This window comes from Penaeus monodon, chromosome 38, assembly GCF_015228065.2.
Source record: "Penaeus monodon isolate SGIC_2016 chromosome 38, NSTDA_Pmon_1, whole genome shotgun sequence".
NCBI classification, from domain to species: domain Eukaryota; kingdom Metazoa; phylum Arthropoda; class Malacostraca; order Decapoda; family Penaeidae; genus Penaeus; species Penaeus monodon.
The window spans coordinates 2,523,024-2,538,023 of NC_051423.1; the positions used below are offsets into that span (position 1 = coordinate 2,523,024).

The 15,000-nt window shown below is 35.1% G+C and overlaps 2 protein-coding genes across 2 annotated transcripts in view; both read left to right on the forward strand.

Moving 5' to 3' along the window:
• Nucleotides 1-5,645: 5,645 nt before the first annotated feature.
• LOC119597140 ((Lyso)-N-acylphosphatidylethanolamine lipase-like) lies at nucleotides 5,646-8,714 on the forward strand. The gene is made up of 4 exons (XM_037946645.1): nucleotides 5,646-5,755; nucleotides 7,822-7,886; nucleotides 8,036-8,245; nucleotides 8,521-8,714. The coding sequence occupies exons 1-4, from the start codon at nucleotides 5,646-5,648 to the stop codon at nucleotides 8,697-8,699; spliced, it is 564 nt and encodes a 187-aa protein (XP_037802573.1). The 3' UTR covers nucleotides 8,700-8,714.
• Nucleotides 8,715-9,128: 414 nt separating this feature from the next.
• LOC119596961 ((Lyso)-N-acylphosphatidylethanolamine lipase-like) overlaps nucleotides 9,129-15,000 on the forward strand; it is a 22,830-nt gene continuing 16,958 nt past the window's right edge. Inside the window, exon 1 of the mRNA XM_037946361.1 lies at nucleotides 9,129-9,224. Coding sequence (XP_037802289.1) covers nucleotides 9,220-9,224 — 5 coding nt within the window. The 5' untranslated portion in view covers nucleotides 9,129-9,219. The remainder of the gene's footprint in view (nucleotides 9,225-15,000) is intronic.

A 15,000-nucleotide genomic window follows, 5' to 3' on the forward strand; every position in this document is an offset into this window, starting at 1 on the left:
TTTTTTTTAAAAAAAAAAAAAATCTATTTTAAAAGGGTTCGTCCCGGGGGGCCGGGCCCCTTGCCCCCTTGGGCAAGGCCGCCCCCTTTCCCTGGGGGGCCGCCCGCAGGTGGTCCCGCCCGGGTGAGGGTTTTTAAAAAAAAAGGAAACCCGGCATTTTCCCTTGAAAGGAACGGGGGACCCTACCACGTCCTCAACCCCGCATCACAAAAGAAACTAAATTAGTTTTGCTGTGCCAGGTGGCTCAAAAAAAACCCACCGTAAAAAAAAAATTCTTCTTCTTTTTCTATCTATCCCATCTACTTCTTCTTTTTTTTTTCTACTCACTATTGTTAACCCCTTTTTTTTAAAATTTAAAAAATATAAAATATATTTAATATATAATTTAATTTAAAATCTATATATTTTAAAAATAATTTTAAATATATAATAATTTTATATATTATCTATAATAATATATAATTATAAAATTTATATATATATAAATTATTTTTGAATGTAATATATATTATATAAAAATAATATCTTATATTACCCTTATTACTTTTAAAAATATTAATATATAAATTATACTTATAAAAAATTTTTTACATATTAATAACTTAACCAAATAATAATTTTTTTTTTTTTTTTTTAAATGTGTACGATAGATAGAGATAGAATAAATAGATAGGGAATAGACGATAGATGTTAATAGTGATAATATATGTTATACAACACACACCACACCCACACCACCCACACACCACACCACACAACCACACAACACATTAGTGTTTATTAAAATAATTATATATAAAAATATATAATTTAAAAATAAATATTTAAAATTTATTTTATTGTATTATAATAATATATAATATATATATATATAATTTATATAAATGTATAATATATAAAATATTATAAAGATATAAACCTTTAAAAATTATATATTAAATTTTTATATTAATTTAAATTATAAAATATATATATATATGTGTGTATATATATATTCTATTATTTGATATTATATCATTATATATAATCTATATATATATATATATATATGTGTGTTGTGTGTGTATTTATATTCTTTATATTTTATTAATATATTTATACTTTATCTATCTTATTAATATGTATATAGTATATATTATTTATGTATTAATTAGTTTTATCGTTTATCTTCGTATGTAGTATGATAGTATGTGTATGTAGTCGTACGTATGTATCGTCTGTATCTGTCGTCTGTAGTATGTCAGATTCTGTACTATGTATATGTATATGTATATAGTCTATTAAATGTATGATTCTATAGTGTATATATTATTATATCTATATATATAATATTATATGTATATGTTGTGTGTTTGTTATTATATTATCTCTATGTATATATTTACATTATATTATATATTATTTAAAATTAATTATATATACTATCATATCCCTAATACCTCTACATATACATATACCAATACTTACATATACATATCATATACATTACCTATACATATCTAATCAATAATATATATTATATTATATATATTAACTATATATATATATATATTAGTATAGTCTATATATATATATAGTTCTATATATAGTATATAGTTAATATGTATTGTATTATGGTATTAATATATATACACACACACCCACACAACCACAACACACACAAACACACACACCACCACACCCACACCCCACACCACACACAACTCCCACCACCACACACACACAACCCAACACACACACACACAACACACACCACACACACCCAACAACACACACACACCACAAACAACAACACACCCACACACTATATATGTGTGAATAGCAAAACATCTTCCGTTATACAATATAAACCCACATCACAACTGATTTAGTTTTTGTATTGTGGTTTTTCTTCCATATTATGTTGTATGTATTATATATATATATATATAATATATATATATAACATATCTATGGTTTGTGTGTGTGTGTGTTTGCGCGTTCGTGTGTGTGTGTGTGTGTGTGTGTGTGGGGTGTGGTGTGTTATACCATATATGTTACACTATCAAACTATCTATCTGTCTATCTCCTATCTATTTATCTCTATCTCTATCTATCGATACACTTTAAAAAAAAAAAAAATTTAAAATATATATCTATATTATTATATTGTATTTATATACTATCTATTATATTATATTTATTATAGTATTATATATATTATATATATATATATTATCTATATATATTTCTATACTATTTATATCTATCTATATATATATATATATATTGTCATATCTTTTCTTATTTATGTTTTTTCTATATTTTTATTGATCTATTTATTATTGTTATGTTTTATGATATATTATATCCTCTAATCTAAATCTATCTATTCTATTCTATATTATATATTCAATTTACTCTTCTATTGATACTTTTATATATTTATTTTCCTATGATCTCTATATATCTTTCTATCATCGATTTATATTTATTCCTTATATATCTCTTCTCTCTATCTATCTATTATCCTATTATATCTTATTCTTGTTTAAATGTCTATATCACTGATAGAATAAATAAATGATATAGATAGGATCGATAGATAGATAGATAGTTTAATTTTTTTTTTTTTCCCGGTAGGTTCATGTTTGAGCCACCGTGGTCAAAAGCATGATACTTAATTGTAGTTTTCATGTTGTGATGCTCTTGGAGTGAGTACGCGGTAGGGTCCCCAGTTCCTTTGCAAGGAAAGTGCCGGTGTTGCCTTTTTTTTTTAGGTAATCATTCTCTCTACTTATCCGGGCTTGGGACCAGCACTGACTTGGGCTGGCTTACCAACCCAGTGACTAAGTAGGCAGTCGAGTTCCTTGCCCAAGGGAACAACGCGCCGGCCGGTGACTCGAACCCTCGAACTCAGATTGCCATCGTGGCAGTCTTGAGTCCGATGCTCGAACCACTCGGCCACCGCAGCCTATGTGAATATGAATATGAGTATTATTATTATTATTATTTTTATTTTTATTTGTTATAATTATTATAATTATTATTATTATTATGATTATAATTATCATTGTTGTTATTATTGTTATTATTATTATTATTGTTATTATCATTATTATTATTATTATTATTATTATTAATATCTTTAATATTATTATTATTATAATTATTATGCCCGCGCGCGCATGTGAGCACGTTTATATATAATATATGAAAGGCCGCGGTGGCCAAGTGGTTAGAGCATCGGACTCAAGACTGGCACGACGGCAATCTGCGGCCGGCACGTTGTTCCCTTGGGCAAGGAACTTCACCTCGATTGCCTACCTAGCCAATGGGTGGCCAAGCCAGCCCAAGTCAGTGCTGGTCCCAAGCCCGGATAAAATAGGGAGAATGATTACCTAAAAGGTAACACCGGCACTCTCCGTGGAAAGGAACTGGGGACCCTACCACGTACTCACTCCAAGAGCATCACAACATGAAAACTACAATTAAAGTATCATGCTGTGACCACATATTATATATATAATTATCATTATATAATATTATTATAATTATTATTGTAATTATTATTATTATTATTATTATTATTATAATTATTATTATTATTATTATTATAATAATTATTGTTATTGCTATTATTATTATTATTACTATTACTACTACTATCACTACTCTTGTTATTGTTGTTATTACTGTGATGGTTGTTAGTATTGTTATTCTTCTTATTTTTGTGGTAGAAAAAGTATGAATGAGAGTGAACATCTTCACACTGCAAGATCACCATCATTGTTATTATTCTTATTACTATTATTGTGCTATAATAAAAATGATGATGATTAATACTTTTACTGCTCTTTTGATTTATATATTGTTGGTATTGCTACGAATTTCAACAATTTCAGTGCCTATTATATCTTTGGCGTTATATTTTGACAATTCTGTTTTCTTCTTTTTTCTATATATCTTAATGTTTTCTATATTTCATTCTCATTGTTTGTCTCCGTCAGTACTATCAGTGACTGATAAATATTGCCAATATTGAGCCAGTATTGAAGTTAATTCAGATACAGAAAGCTATATTTGTTGTTTTGTGACCTTGTACTTGGCTGTATCTGTGAGGTGAAATGAAAGGAGAGAGAAATGGATGGCATGACCCAACACCTTTTGATATTCATGCCATTCGTGTGTGCTTGTTATTTTTTGAGGAATATGATGCAAGAAGATAGGTGTGTGACTCAGCAGGATCTAGGATGGGAAATCCTCACAGGATGACTCTCCAAATAGACTCAGTATTCATGTAGTCTATGATTTGTAAGCGTCACAGACGTCCTTATTAGTCCGATCATCGGGGAATTAGCATAAAGGGCGAAGAATCAGAATCTCGGCTTTAGCACGCAAAAGATGAGGGACTCTAGGGCAACCACCAAGGGATTCTGCTGAGTCATGGTGATGAGCAGGAGGGATCCAGCAGGCAAGGAGCAGAGAAGGAGCAGTAGGAGACATGGAGACAGAAAGGCAGGGTGCAGATCCCAGGTGAGGGAGAGGATCTGATTATAACAGTGATCAGCATTGTTATGGATAGCACCATTATTATGATAGTTATGAGTATTAGTTTTTAATGTTTTGTTATTATTACTGCTGTTGTTATTATTATCAGTAGTAGTAGTTAGTAGTATAATTAGTATTAGTGTTAGTATTAGTATGGTTATTGTTATTGTCATTATTATTGTTATTGGTATCATCATCATCATCATTCTTACTATTATTATTATTATCACAATTATAATTATTAGTACTACTATTATTATTGTTACAGTTATTGTTATTATCATAATTCATGATTAGTGTTATAGATAGTACATAGGTGGTTATAACTTTGGTTTGGCTTGAAGCCCCTGATTGGAAGGAATGAGCACTTGCCAAAGTCATCTGTGACCTTTTCATGAGGCGATAGGAATTAGTCTACCTCGTCTGTTCCATTGCTGTGCGTTATGAGTGGAATGTGATGGATTATTGAGAGGCTACAGATGTTTATTCACAATTATTGATTTTATTTTTTAAATGCTTTGCTATGATATATATACTTATATAATTAATGATGTAAGTAAAATTTTCTTTGAAATTTTTAAAGTTATATAAATGTTATCTTAGTTTTGAGTCATGCTGTAAATAGTCAGTAGATAAAGGGACAAAGTTAGTTTTGTTTGATGTATTAAAGGTCAGAGAGATAATAAGTTGAAAACATGCGTTAATTATCTGTGTGGTTTCTTATCTTACAGAAATATACACATGTGTGATTGGTAGTCATGTTTAGTACACATGGACTGATAGGCAAGATTATGATGAGGGAGTTTTATCAGGGTTGTCCTTTGAAGAGTAATTGTGGATCATAACCAAGGTGCAGCTCTGAAAACCACAGACACTCGAGCGAAAACACTCGACCATTGGAAGTCCTTGGCAGAAGGCCTGTTAGCAACTTTGCCTTTCCAGCTTTGCACGCCAGCACCTTTTCCACAGAGAGAGAGGGAGAGAGATTTTGCTGTAATCTTAGAATGATGAGCCATCTTAAGCTCTTTCTGCTGTCATGTATCCTATTTGGGTCGGCTATCAGTGGAGAGCCGCAAGCACTCCGTTACCAAAACTGGAAAAGAACCCTGGCGGTCATGGCTAACATGGAGGAATATAATGAATCTCTGTGGCCTGTCATTTATGAAGATAGAGAAGAGGAAATGGAAACCTGTCAGCTGACACTTGACCCAGAGGCTGCAGATGAGTGATAAGTATTAACAAGCAGTGCTGTTCCTGTGTTCTCTGAGATTAGGTTTTCATGTTTTCATTGAAAAAAAATTAGGTTTTAAAAGGACACAGGAGTTCATCTTTCTGCACTGGATTCCTTGTTGGGATATATTTCATTATTGCAGATGACCAGAATGTGTTTGTCAAATGTGCGTATTTGGGAAAAACATTTCAGAGCAGCAGAGGGGATAGAGATTACATAAGTAAATGTACATAGTTCAGTGATTGGTTAGCAATGGGGCAAAAATACTTTTAAAAATATTCCAAAATCATTGTCAATATTATTATTATTATTATTGTTATTATTATAATAATAATAATAATAATATATATTTTTTTCATTTTTTCATCATCATCATCATCATCATCATCATCATCATCATCATCATCATCATCATCATCATCATCATCATCATCATCATCATCATCATCATCACCCTCATCATCATCATCACATCATCATCATCGCCATCACATCATCATCATCATCATCATCATCATTTTTAAATTATTATTATTATCATTATTATTATTATTATTAAGTTATTATTATTTTATTAAATTTTGTTTTTTATCATCTCATCATCATCATCACATCATCCAATCATCACATCATCATCATCATCATCATCATCATCATCATCATCATGGACATTGCTTTTACTATCATCATACTTGCATATAATCTCAAGCTTCATGAATATTTCTGTAATGAGTCCAACGTGTCCTGCGAAAGAGAGCATTGAATGGCCGAGAGACAAAAGCTGGATGGAGTGGATTTTTATGATGAGTCAGCTTTAGCGCTGTCTTAGTGTGAATGCTCTGCGCTCTCTTGTCAGGAAAAAGATATTGGTGACTGATCAGACTCTCATTCGAAAGACTTGGCTCTCTGCATGCATAAAGCTTCCATACACTTGACATGTCTGCACACACATACACACTCAAATACACAGACACACACACACACACACACACACACACAGGCACATACACACACACACACACAGGCGCACACACACACACACACACACACACACACACACACACACACACACACACACACACCACACACACACCCACCACACACACACACACACACACACACACAACACACACCCACACACACACACACACACACACACACACACACACACACACCACACACCACAAACACACACACACACACAGGTGCACCAACACACACACAGCACACACACACACAAACATGCACACACACACACAGCACAACACACACCACACACACACACACACACACACAACACACAGCACACACACACCACCACACACAGAGGCACACACACACCCCACAAGGCACCACACACCCACATACAGCAAACCACACCCACAAAGGCACACACACACCACAGCCAGTCACACACCACACATCCACACCGGCACACACACACCCCACAGGCACACTACACACCCACACAAACACCACACACCCAACACAACCCCCACACACACGGCACCCACAGTCACAACACACACCGACGACCACACAGCAACACACACATACACACAACCCAACGAGAGTTCTAACAACACACCATTAGTGCAAACACACACCCCAACCGCACACACACACACCCGCACAGCGCACACACACCACACACAAACACACACACACCCAACACCACACACACACTACACACACCACACACACAACACACACACACACACAAAACAAACACCCACGACACATTTTCCACACAGAACACACACACCCACACATGTCAAATACAAAACACACATATTCACAAAAAAACATGGGAAACAGCAACACACAGCACCACACACACAACGCACCACACACACATCACATACCCCACACACACACACCAAGCACCGACAAACATCACACACACAGCACACACACTCCTCACACATATGCACAACAACCCCACGACACTCCACACATCAACAACAACACACACCACACACATATGCACATCGGAATAACTTTTAATCTCAATCTTTTCCTCTTACCCCCTTCTAACCCTTACATTGTGTTTTTTTAAGTTGGCTGCTAATGGTGCCCGCACTTCCCTTCATCACTACTAGATTCATAGAAATGTTGCTGTCAAGTAAGTTTCTCCTAAACTTTTGGAGTCAGGAATATGTGACATTTTTGTAAGGTTAATGGATAAGGAGTCGTTATCTTCCATTGTTCATTATTCATAATTTGACATGGAATAGTATTGTCATGTAACAGAAATATTCCTTGACCTTCCAGACTTAAAAAGCCTGTACAGAGGACGTTATGTGAATGTGGGCTGCACGGTTGGCGCAGAGGAGTCGCACATCTGGACTCTGAGCTTTAATGAAGAGTCAACCAAAATCCCCCTGGTGCTTCTGCATGGCTTTGGCTCAGGGGTGGGCTTGTGGTGCCTCAATTATGATGCATTGGCTGCCAAGAGACCCGTCTATGCCATTGACATTGTTGGTACGTGGGTGGGCTGCAGTCTGGTGCAGGGTGTGAGAATTGGCCTGATGTGTAGGATTAGATTACATTTCCTTCTGTTATATTTATTTATTTATTTTTTGTGTATATATGAGGTAGTCTGTACTGAATCTGAGCCTGTACTGCATGATGTTCATTCATGATGAGTTTACTATGAGACAAGTTGGAATACTCATTCAGGCAAAAGTCAGAAGGGCAGAAATATTCTGTCACTAATACCTTCCTTCTAACATGTCCCATTTTGCTTTTCGTGTTAGGTTTTGGCCGCAGTTCTCGACCACAGTTTACACGTGACCCTCTGGAGGCTGAGAGGGAGTTCATCACAACCATTGAAGCGTGGAGGGAGAAGATGAACCTGGAAAAGTTCATTCTGTTGGGTCATTCCTTTGGTGGCTTTCTGGCTGCCTCCTACTCCATCAAACATCCTGAAAGGTAAGAATTTTTTTTCTTATTATTATTTTTAGAGAGATGTTTTTCTCATAACCTTTTTAACTAACATTAGTCACTGTCTCAGGCTGATGTGACCCATGTATGAATTGAAATATGGGCCTTTTTTCCCAATGTTTTTCAGTTTACTACAGAATGTGTATAGTCACCTAGTGTTATTTACAGTTGGCTTCACTGTGTAGGTCTTTAAACTTGAGGAAGCCATTTTGATACAAAGGAGAAGGAAAGTAAAAAAAAAAAAATGCATTTGAATTTTTGTGTCTTTGTGTGTATGGATGTTTGAGAGTGTTTGTGTGTGATTGCATGCAGCAGTGTGTTTGTGTGCTACATGTTAACTTTCAGCCCAATACCTTCCCTGTTCACAGGGTTCCCCCTCATCCTGGCTGACCCTGTGATTCCTGAACGGCCCTTGATGTTGGCAGAAACTCAACCATTCCGCTGTGGGTGCGAGCCATTGGTGCCATACTTCAACCCTTCAACCCACTCTTCATTGTCAGAACAGCTGGCCCATGGGGTGAGTGCTCTCAAGTCTCTTTCCTGGGGAGGAACATGCTTAGGCTTGGCTGCATGTTTGTGGCAGTTTTTATAATTGTCACATTAAGAGAAGATGTTGCTGTCAAGCGTGGGTGAGCTGAACGAAATTATTGCACACTATAAATGTGTATGTATATATGTATGTATATATATATGAAAGAAGAATTGCCATTGCCCAAAATGCCACAATTTCTCTCAATAACATCTGGAAAGACCGAAGCATTACCTTACGGACAAAGCTGAGGTTATTGAACTCATTAGTTTTCCCAATTGCATCATATGGTTCTGAGTGTTTGGTGCTGAGTAGATAAGACAAGAAAAAGATCATAGTTTTTTGAATGTGGTGTTACAGACGAGTACTGCGTATTAGCTAGACAGAGAAGAAGAACCGAATGATGAGTGCTGAGAAAAAATAATTGTAATACGGCTGTTGGACATTTTAAACAGGGGAAATTAAAGTTTATTGGTCCTGTGATTAGAAGTAAAAGTATTGAGAAGGACTTGCTGACGGGATGGTGATAGGAAACAGAGAATAGGCAAACCGAAGCCAGACTAGTGACAACTCAAAGATATTTGCGAGGCTGCGATGTTACATATAAGTATATATTATTATGATATTACGTCATTATATATCGTGATGTTATATATATATAGTATATATTATATATATTGAGCCTATATATAATATACATATATATATATATATATATATACACATTATATATATATATATATACATATATATATATATATATATATTATATATCTTATATAATATATATTATATACAATATATATATATATATACTTATATATATCTAATACTTAGACATATATAGAACTTTATCATATCTATATAATATATATAGATATATAGATTATATATCTTATAATATATATATATATATATTATATATATATATATATATATATATGTTGATGATTCACCGGAGATACAAGGAAGAAACCATTGCCAAAGGCACCGCAGTTGCTCCGATAACATCTGAAAGACCGAAGCATTACCTTACCGGACAAAGCTGAGAGTTATTGACTCATTAGTTTTTCCCCAATTGCATCATAATGGTTTCTGAGTGTTGTGTTGAGTAGATAGACAAGAAAAAGATCATGTTTTTGAATGTGGTGTTACAGCCGAGTACTGCGTAAGTAGATGGACAGAGAGAACGAATGGATGAAGTGCTGAGCAAATAATTGTAAAGACCGACTGTTGGACATCTGAACAGAGGAAATTAAAGTTTATTGGTCAAGTAAATGAGAAGTAAAAGTATTGAGAAAAACTTGCTGACAGGGATCGTAGGGGAAACAGAGGAGAGGCAACCGAGACAAACTGAGCGACAATATCAAAGATATTTGCGGGCTGTCGATGGTACAAGTGGAAGAAAAGCGTAAGATCGAGTTTGTGGCCAAGGATGGTGAGAGGTCCACGGCTGCTCAAGCATGAGCATACGTTGTTTGATGATGATATATTATATATATATATATAGTATATATATATTATATATATATAATATATAATATATCTAGATAAGGCCCGGTGGCCGAATGTTAGAGCTTTGGACTCAGACATGTCACGTACGGCAATCATGATTCGAATGGTTCGAGTCACCGACCGCCGCGTTTTTGGTTCCCTTGGGCAAGGAACTTCCACCTCGATTGCCTACCTAGCCACGGGTTGCCAAGCCAGCCAAGTCAAGTGCTGGTCCCAACGCCGCGGGATAAATATAGAGAATGATTTACCTAAAAGGTACTACCTTCACTGCTCCGTGAAAGGAACTGGGGACCTACCGCGTTACTCACTCCAATATCATCCAACATGAAAACTACAAATTAAGTATCATGCTGTGACCACGGCGGCTCAGCATGAACCTACCATTAAAAGAAGAATATATATATTATATATATATAATATAATATATATATATATATATATATATATAAGATTATATATATATATAATATATATATATATATATATATATATATATATATAGTATACATATTATATTATATATATATATAGGTATAATATAGATATATATATATATATATATATATACATTATCTTCTACTATTTTTTTTCTAGTTAGCCTTATGATTTCATGCTAGATATGAATTAAGGTAAAAGGAAAAATCGTTCTTTTATATTGCAGGCCCAAGTTACCCGAAAGCCGGGCCAGATCTCATCCGCAATTTTCGGTGTGGTGAAAGATTCGGAAGAAGTAATTCCAAATTACTTGTACGCACTGCAACGCTTCAGAATCCACGTAAGGTCACGCTCCAGGAAGTGGCCAAGAGCAGTAGGCCTGTGTTTGCCTTTTAATGTATGGAAAGAATTTAGTTTTGTGTTTACTCAGTGAAATGATGCATATTCATTCATTCAATCTGTCATTATTCTATTCTTTATATTATTTTAGAATTAAATTTATTATTTATTGTAATTTGTTCATCCTTCATCCTAGCCATTAAGTTGTAGACATAAAGGGCAGTAGAGTTGGGGTGACATAGTTATTCTGTAGAGAAAATTTATTTGTTTATTATGTTGAATTGGTCATTTAAACACTATTTCATATTTTCTCATTTCCTCTTTTCATTGAAGCTTTGCACTTGAAACAGAATAGAAGAAACCCAAAACACTGGCTGGGTTCTTTGGTTCAGCTGCAGTAAAGTCTTCAATGATCTCCTGCGGCTGAAAATACCTTTTCTATTTCCTTGTTCTGTATTTATTCACACTCTTCATCTCGGTCCCAGTGTGCGTCGGCTTTTCCATGCCTCATTGCTGGCTTTTGGGCTGGGCGAAGTAGCCAATGATCATCCGAATGGACTCCCCCGCTGAGAAGGAAGTACCGATCACCCTGATCTATGATCGAGGTCTTGGGTGGACCGTGATCCTGGCTTCCAATCAAGTCCGAGGCACGACTCGTACCGTCATGTGGTGGTAAGTCTCTTCATTAGGAAGGAGCAAGGGGTGTGTTTTAGTCTTGATGTTGATGTAGAGTTGAATAGCTTCATGTTATGGTAAATGAGTAAGTGTGATATTTTGTTTGCCTCTTTTGTTCTGAAAGTTTGGTTTCTCTACTCATGATCTGCAACAGTATTGAAACCTGTGGTGTGTGTGTGAGTGTTTGTGTAGTGTGTTGTGTGTGTGTGTGTGTGTGTGTGTGGTGTGTGTGTGTGTGTGTGTGTGTGTGTGTGTGTGGTGTGTGGTGTTCCCGTAATAATTTTCACCAGCTTTCTGTTGGCAGTTATCAAAGGTGCAGTCCCCATGTACGCCGACAGAGCAGAGTGTTTAACGAGCTGTGAATACATTGGAGGACATGTAGACAATGGTAACGCTGCCTAAGAAAAATGAGCATGAACCGCAGATTAGTTGCAGGGTAGGAGGCCAGAAAATGCCGGCGTCACCTGACCAACATGCTGATGTTTCGCAATGATAACATGCAGACTCAACAGAACCATCAGTGAAGGAACATTGATTTATCCGTAGGAAAGAGAGAATATGTGGTCGAGGAAAGAGAAATTCCTAGGTAATTTCGAAAATTGCAGACGGCACCATAAAGAAGCTGGATCATAAAATGGGGTTTAACTTATAATATAAGGATCTTATGCAAATATTAGTGCTATGATAAATCAAGTCTGGGAAAAGAAATCTAGTTTCAAGTGGTTGAAAAACTAACCTTGGTCTATTATAATCATGTCCTAATATTGCTGGTATCATACCCTTCCTATCCATGTTTGCAAGATTTTGTATCCCTTTACTATTTTTTTTTCTCCATTTCTATCTACATCTAGTTCTGTTCTTGAAGCTATAGGAAAGAATGTTTACAGATGCAAATAAAATTAGTGGTTAATAACACTATATTGGCCAGTTCAACACTGATGGGGAATTACAGAAACCCTGTTATTTAATGTAATTTTCATACGTCCCAATATTCCACGAAAGGATCACCTTTTTGTTTGTGTTTGCAGCACCTGTCTCTGAGAGAGAGTCTGTGCATTTTTGGTGTCCTTTTTCTTTCCTATTTTCTAAAATGGATTTACTCTTCATTTATTTGTTTAGTAAATTTATTATCGTATTAAAATATGTATATATATCATGTTGAAATATTTGGTTGCATTGTATTGTTATGGTAAAGTATGTATTTGTGTGAATTCTACATGTTTGTGCATAATATATAATTATGATATTAGTATAGAAATATATATATCTATTATATATATATATTATATCTTAGTATGATATATATATGCATATATATATTATATATATATATATATATATATATATATATATATATATATATATATATTATATATATTATATAATATATATATATATTATATATATATTGATATATATATTATATATATTATTATATATATATATATATATATATATATATATACATATATATATATATATATATATCTATATATATATTATATATATATATATATATAATATATATAATTATGTGTTTGGGTGTGTGTGTGTGTGTGTGTTGTGTGTGTGTGTATTGTGTATGGTGTATGTGTGTATGTGTGTATGTGTGTATGTGTGTATTTGGGTGTGTGTGGGTGTGTGTGTGTGTGTTGGTGTGTGTGTGTGTGTGTGTGTGGTGTGTGTGGTGTGTGTTGGTGTGTGTGTGTGTGGTGTGTGTGGGTGTGTGATAGTGCTAATCTGTACAAGCGACATTAAGGGTAGTGAATAGTACTTTCAAGACTTTTTCCTTTCATTTGTTAATAAAAGTACCATCCTGAACTTCACTTACCAAGATAAACCTGTTGGCAGCTCTCTCAGAGTTCAGTGTCAGCCCAGAGGAGCCTAGTATCTGAAGATGGTGGTGCATTTTGCTAAATAATCAATGTATAGAATCCTGAAGGAATGATGTGGAGAGTGGTTTGGGGCAAGTTAATATGTTAACTCTTCTAATGGTTGTAAAACTGCCAGGTTAACTGCTATAACGAAATCAGTACTGACGTTTCCTGAAAAGTTTTTCATTTCTTTCGAAGTCTGTTTTGCGACCAATAAGTTCCTCGCGTGCTTCCCTCTTGACCACACGTGCCATGTCGCTGTCTGATGCTTCTATTTCAATTATAAAATGTATCGACCACCCAAATAATCCCTTGAGTGAACAAGGTCTAGTTGTCGAGATCATAATTGGATTTGCAGCATGCCATCTAGAGAGAGGAGAGAAGAAAGCGAGAGAGAGAGAGATAGAGGGAGAGAGAGAGAGAGAGAGCGACGAGGAGAGAGAGACAGAGGAGAAGGAGAGGAGACGAGGGGGGGGGCAGGTTTGTGAGGCAAGCTGTTATTTACTGTAACCAGTGGAAAGTGAAAGCCAACAGGGCACATAAGGCAGGGTGCCCTCCCGCCGAAGTGCTGCGCAAGACGTTTCATCGTAACTCGTCTGCCGTAATTATTATAAGATTATTTGAAAATTAGGAAAGTAATCATCGTAACATGAGGAGGAAAAGGCACACCCTTTTGCGCAGGGATAAACGTTAACGGTTTGCTAAACAAATTTCTCGGCTTAGGTCGCGCAGTTGAAAATGCGCTTCTGAGAGAGAACGCCAACACGAACGAAACGAGAGATGGCAGGTGGGGCTCCGCCAGGACGTCACAACCGCGCCTTTTGTGTTTTTTCTTTGTTACTTTATTTATTTATTTTTATTTTTTTTTGTACTTTTTGTAATGCTGCCCATCATCTCCTGGTGTTGCCGAATTACCGAAATTCGTC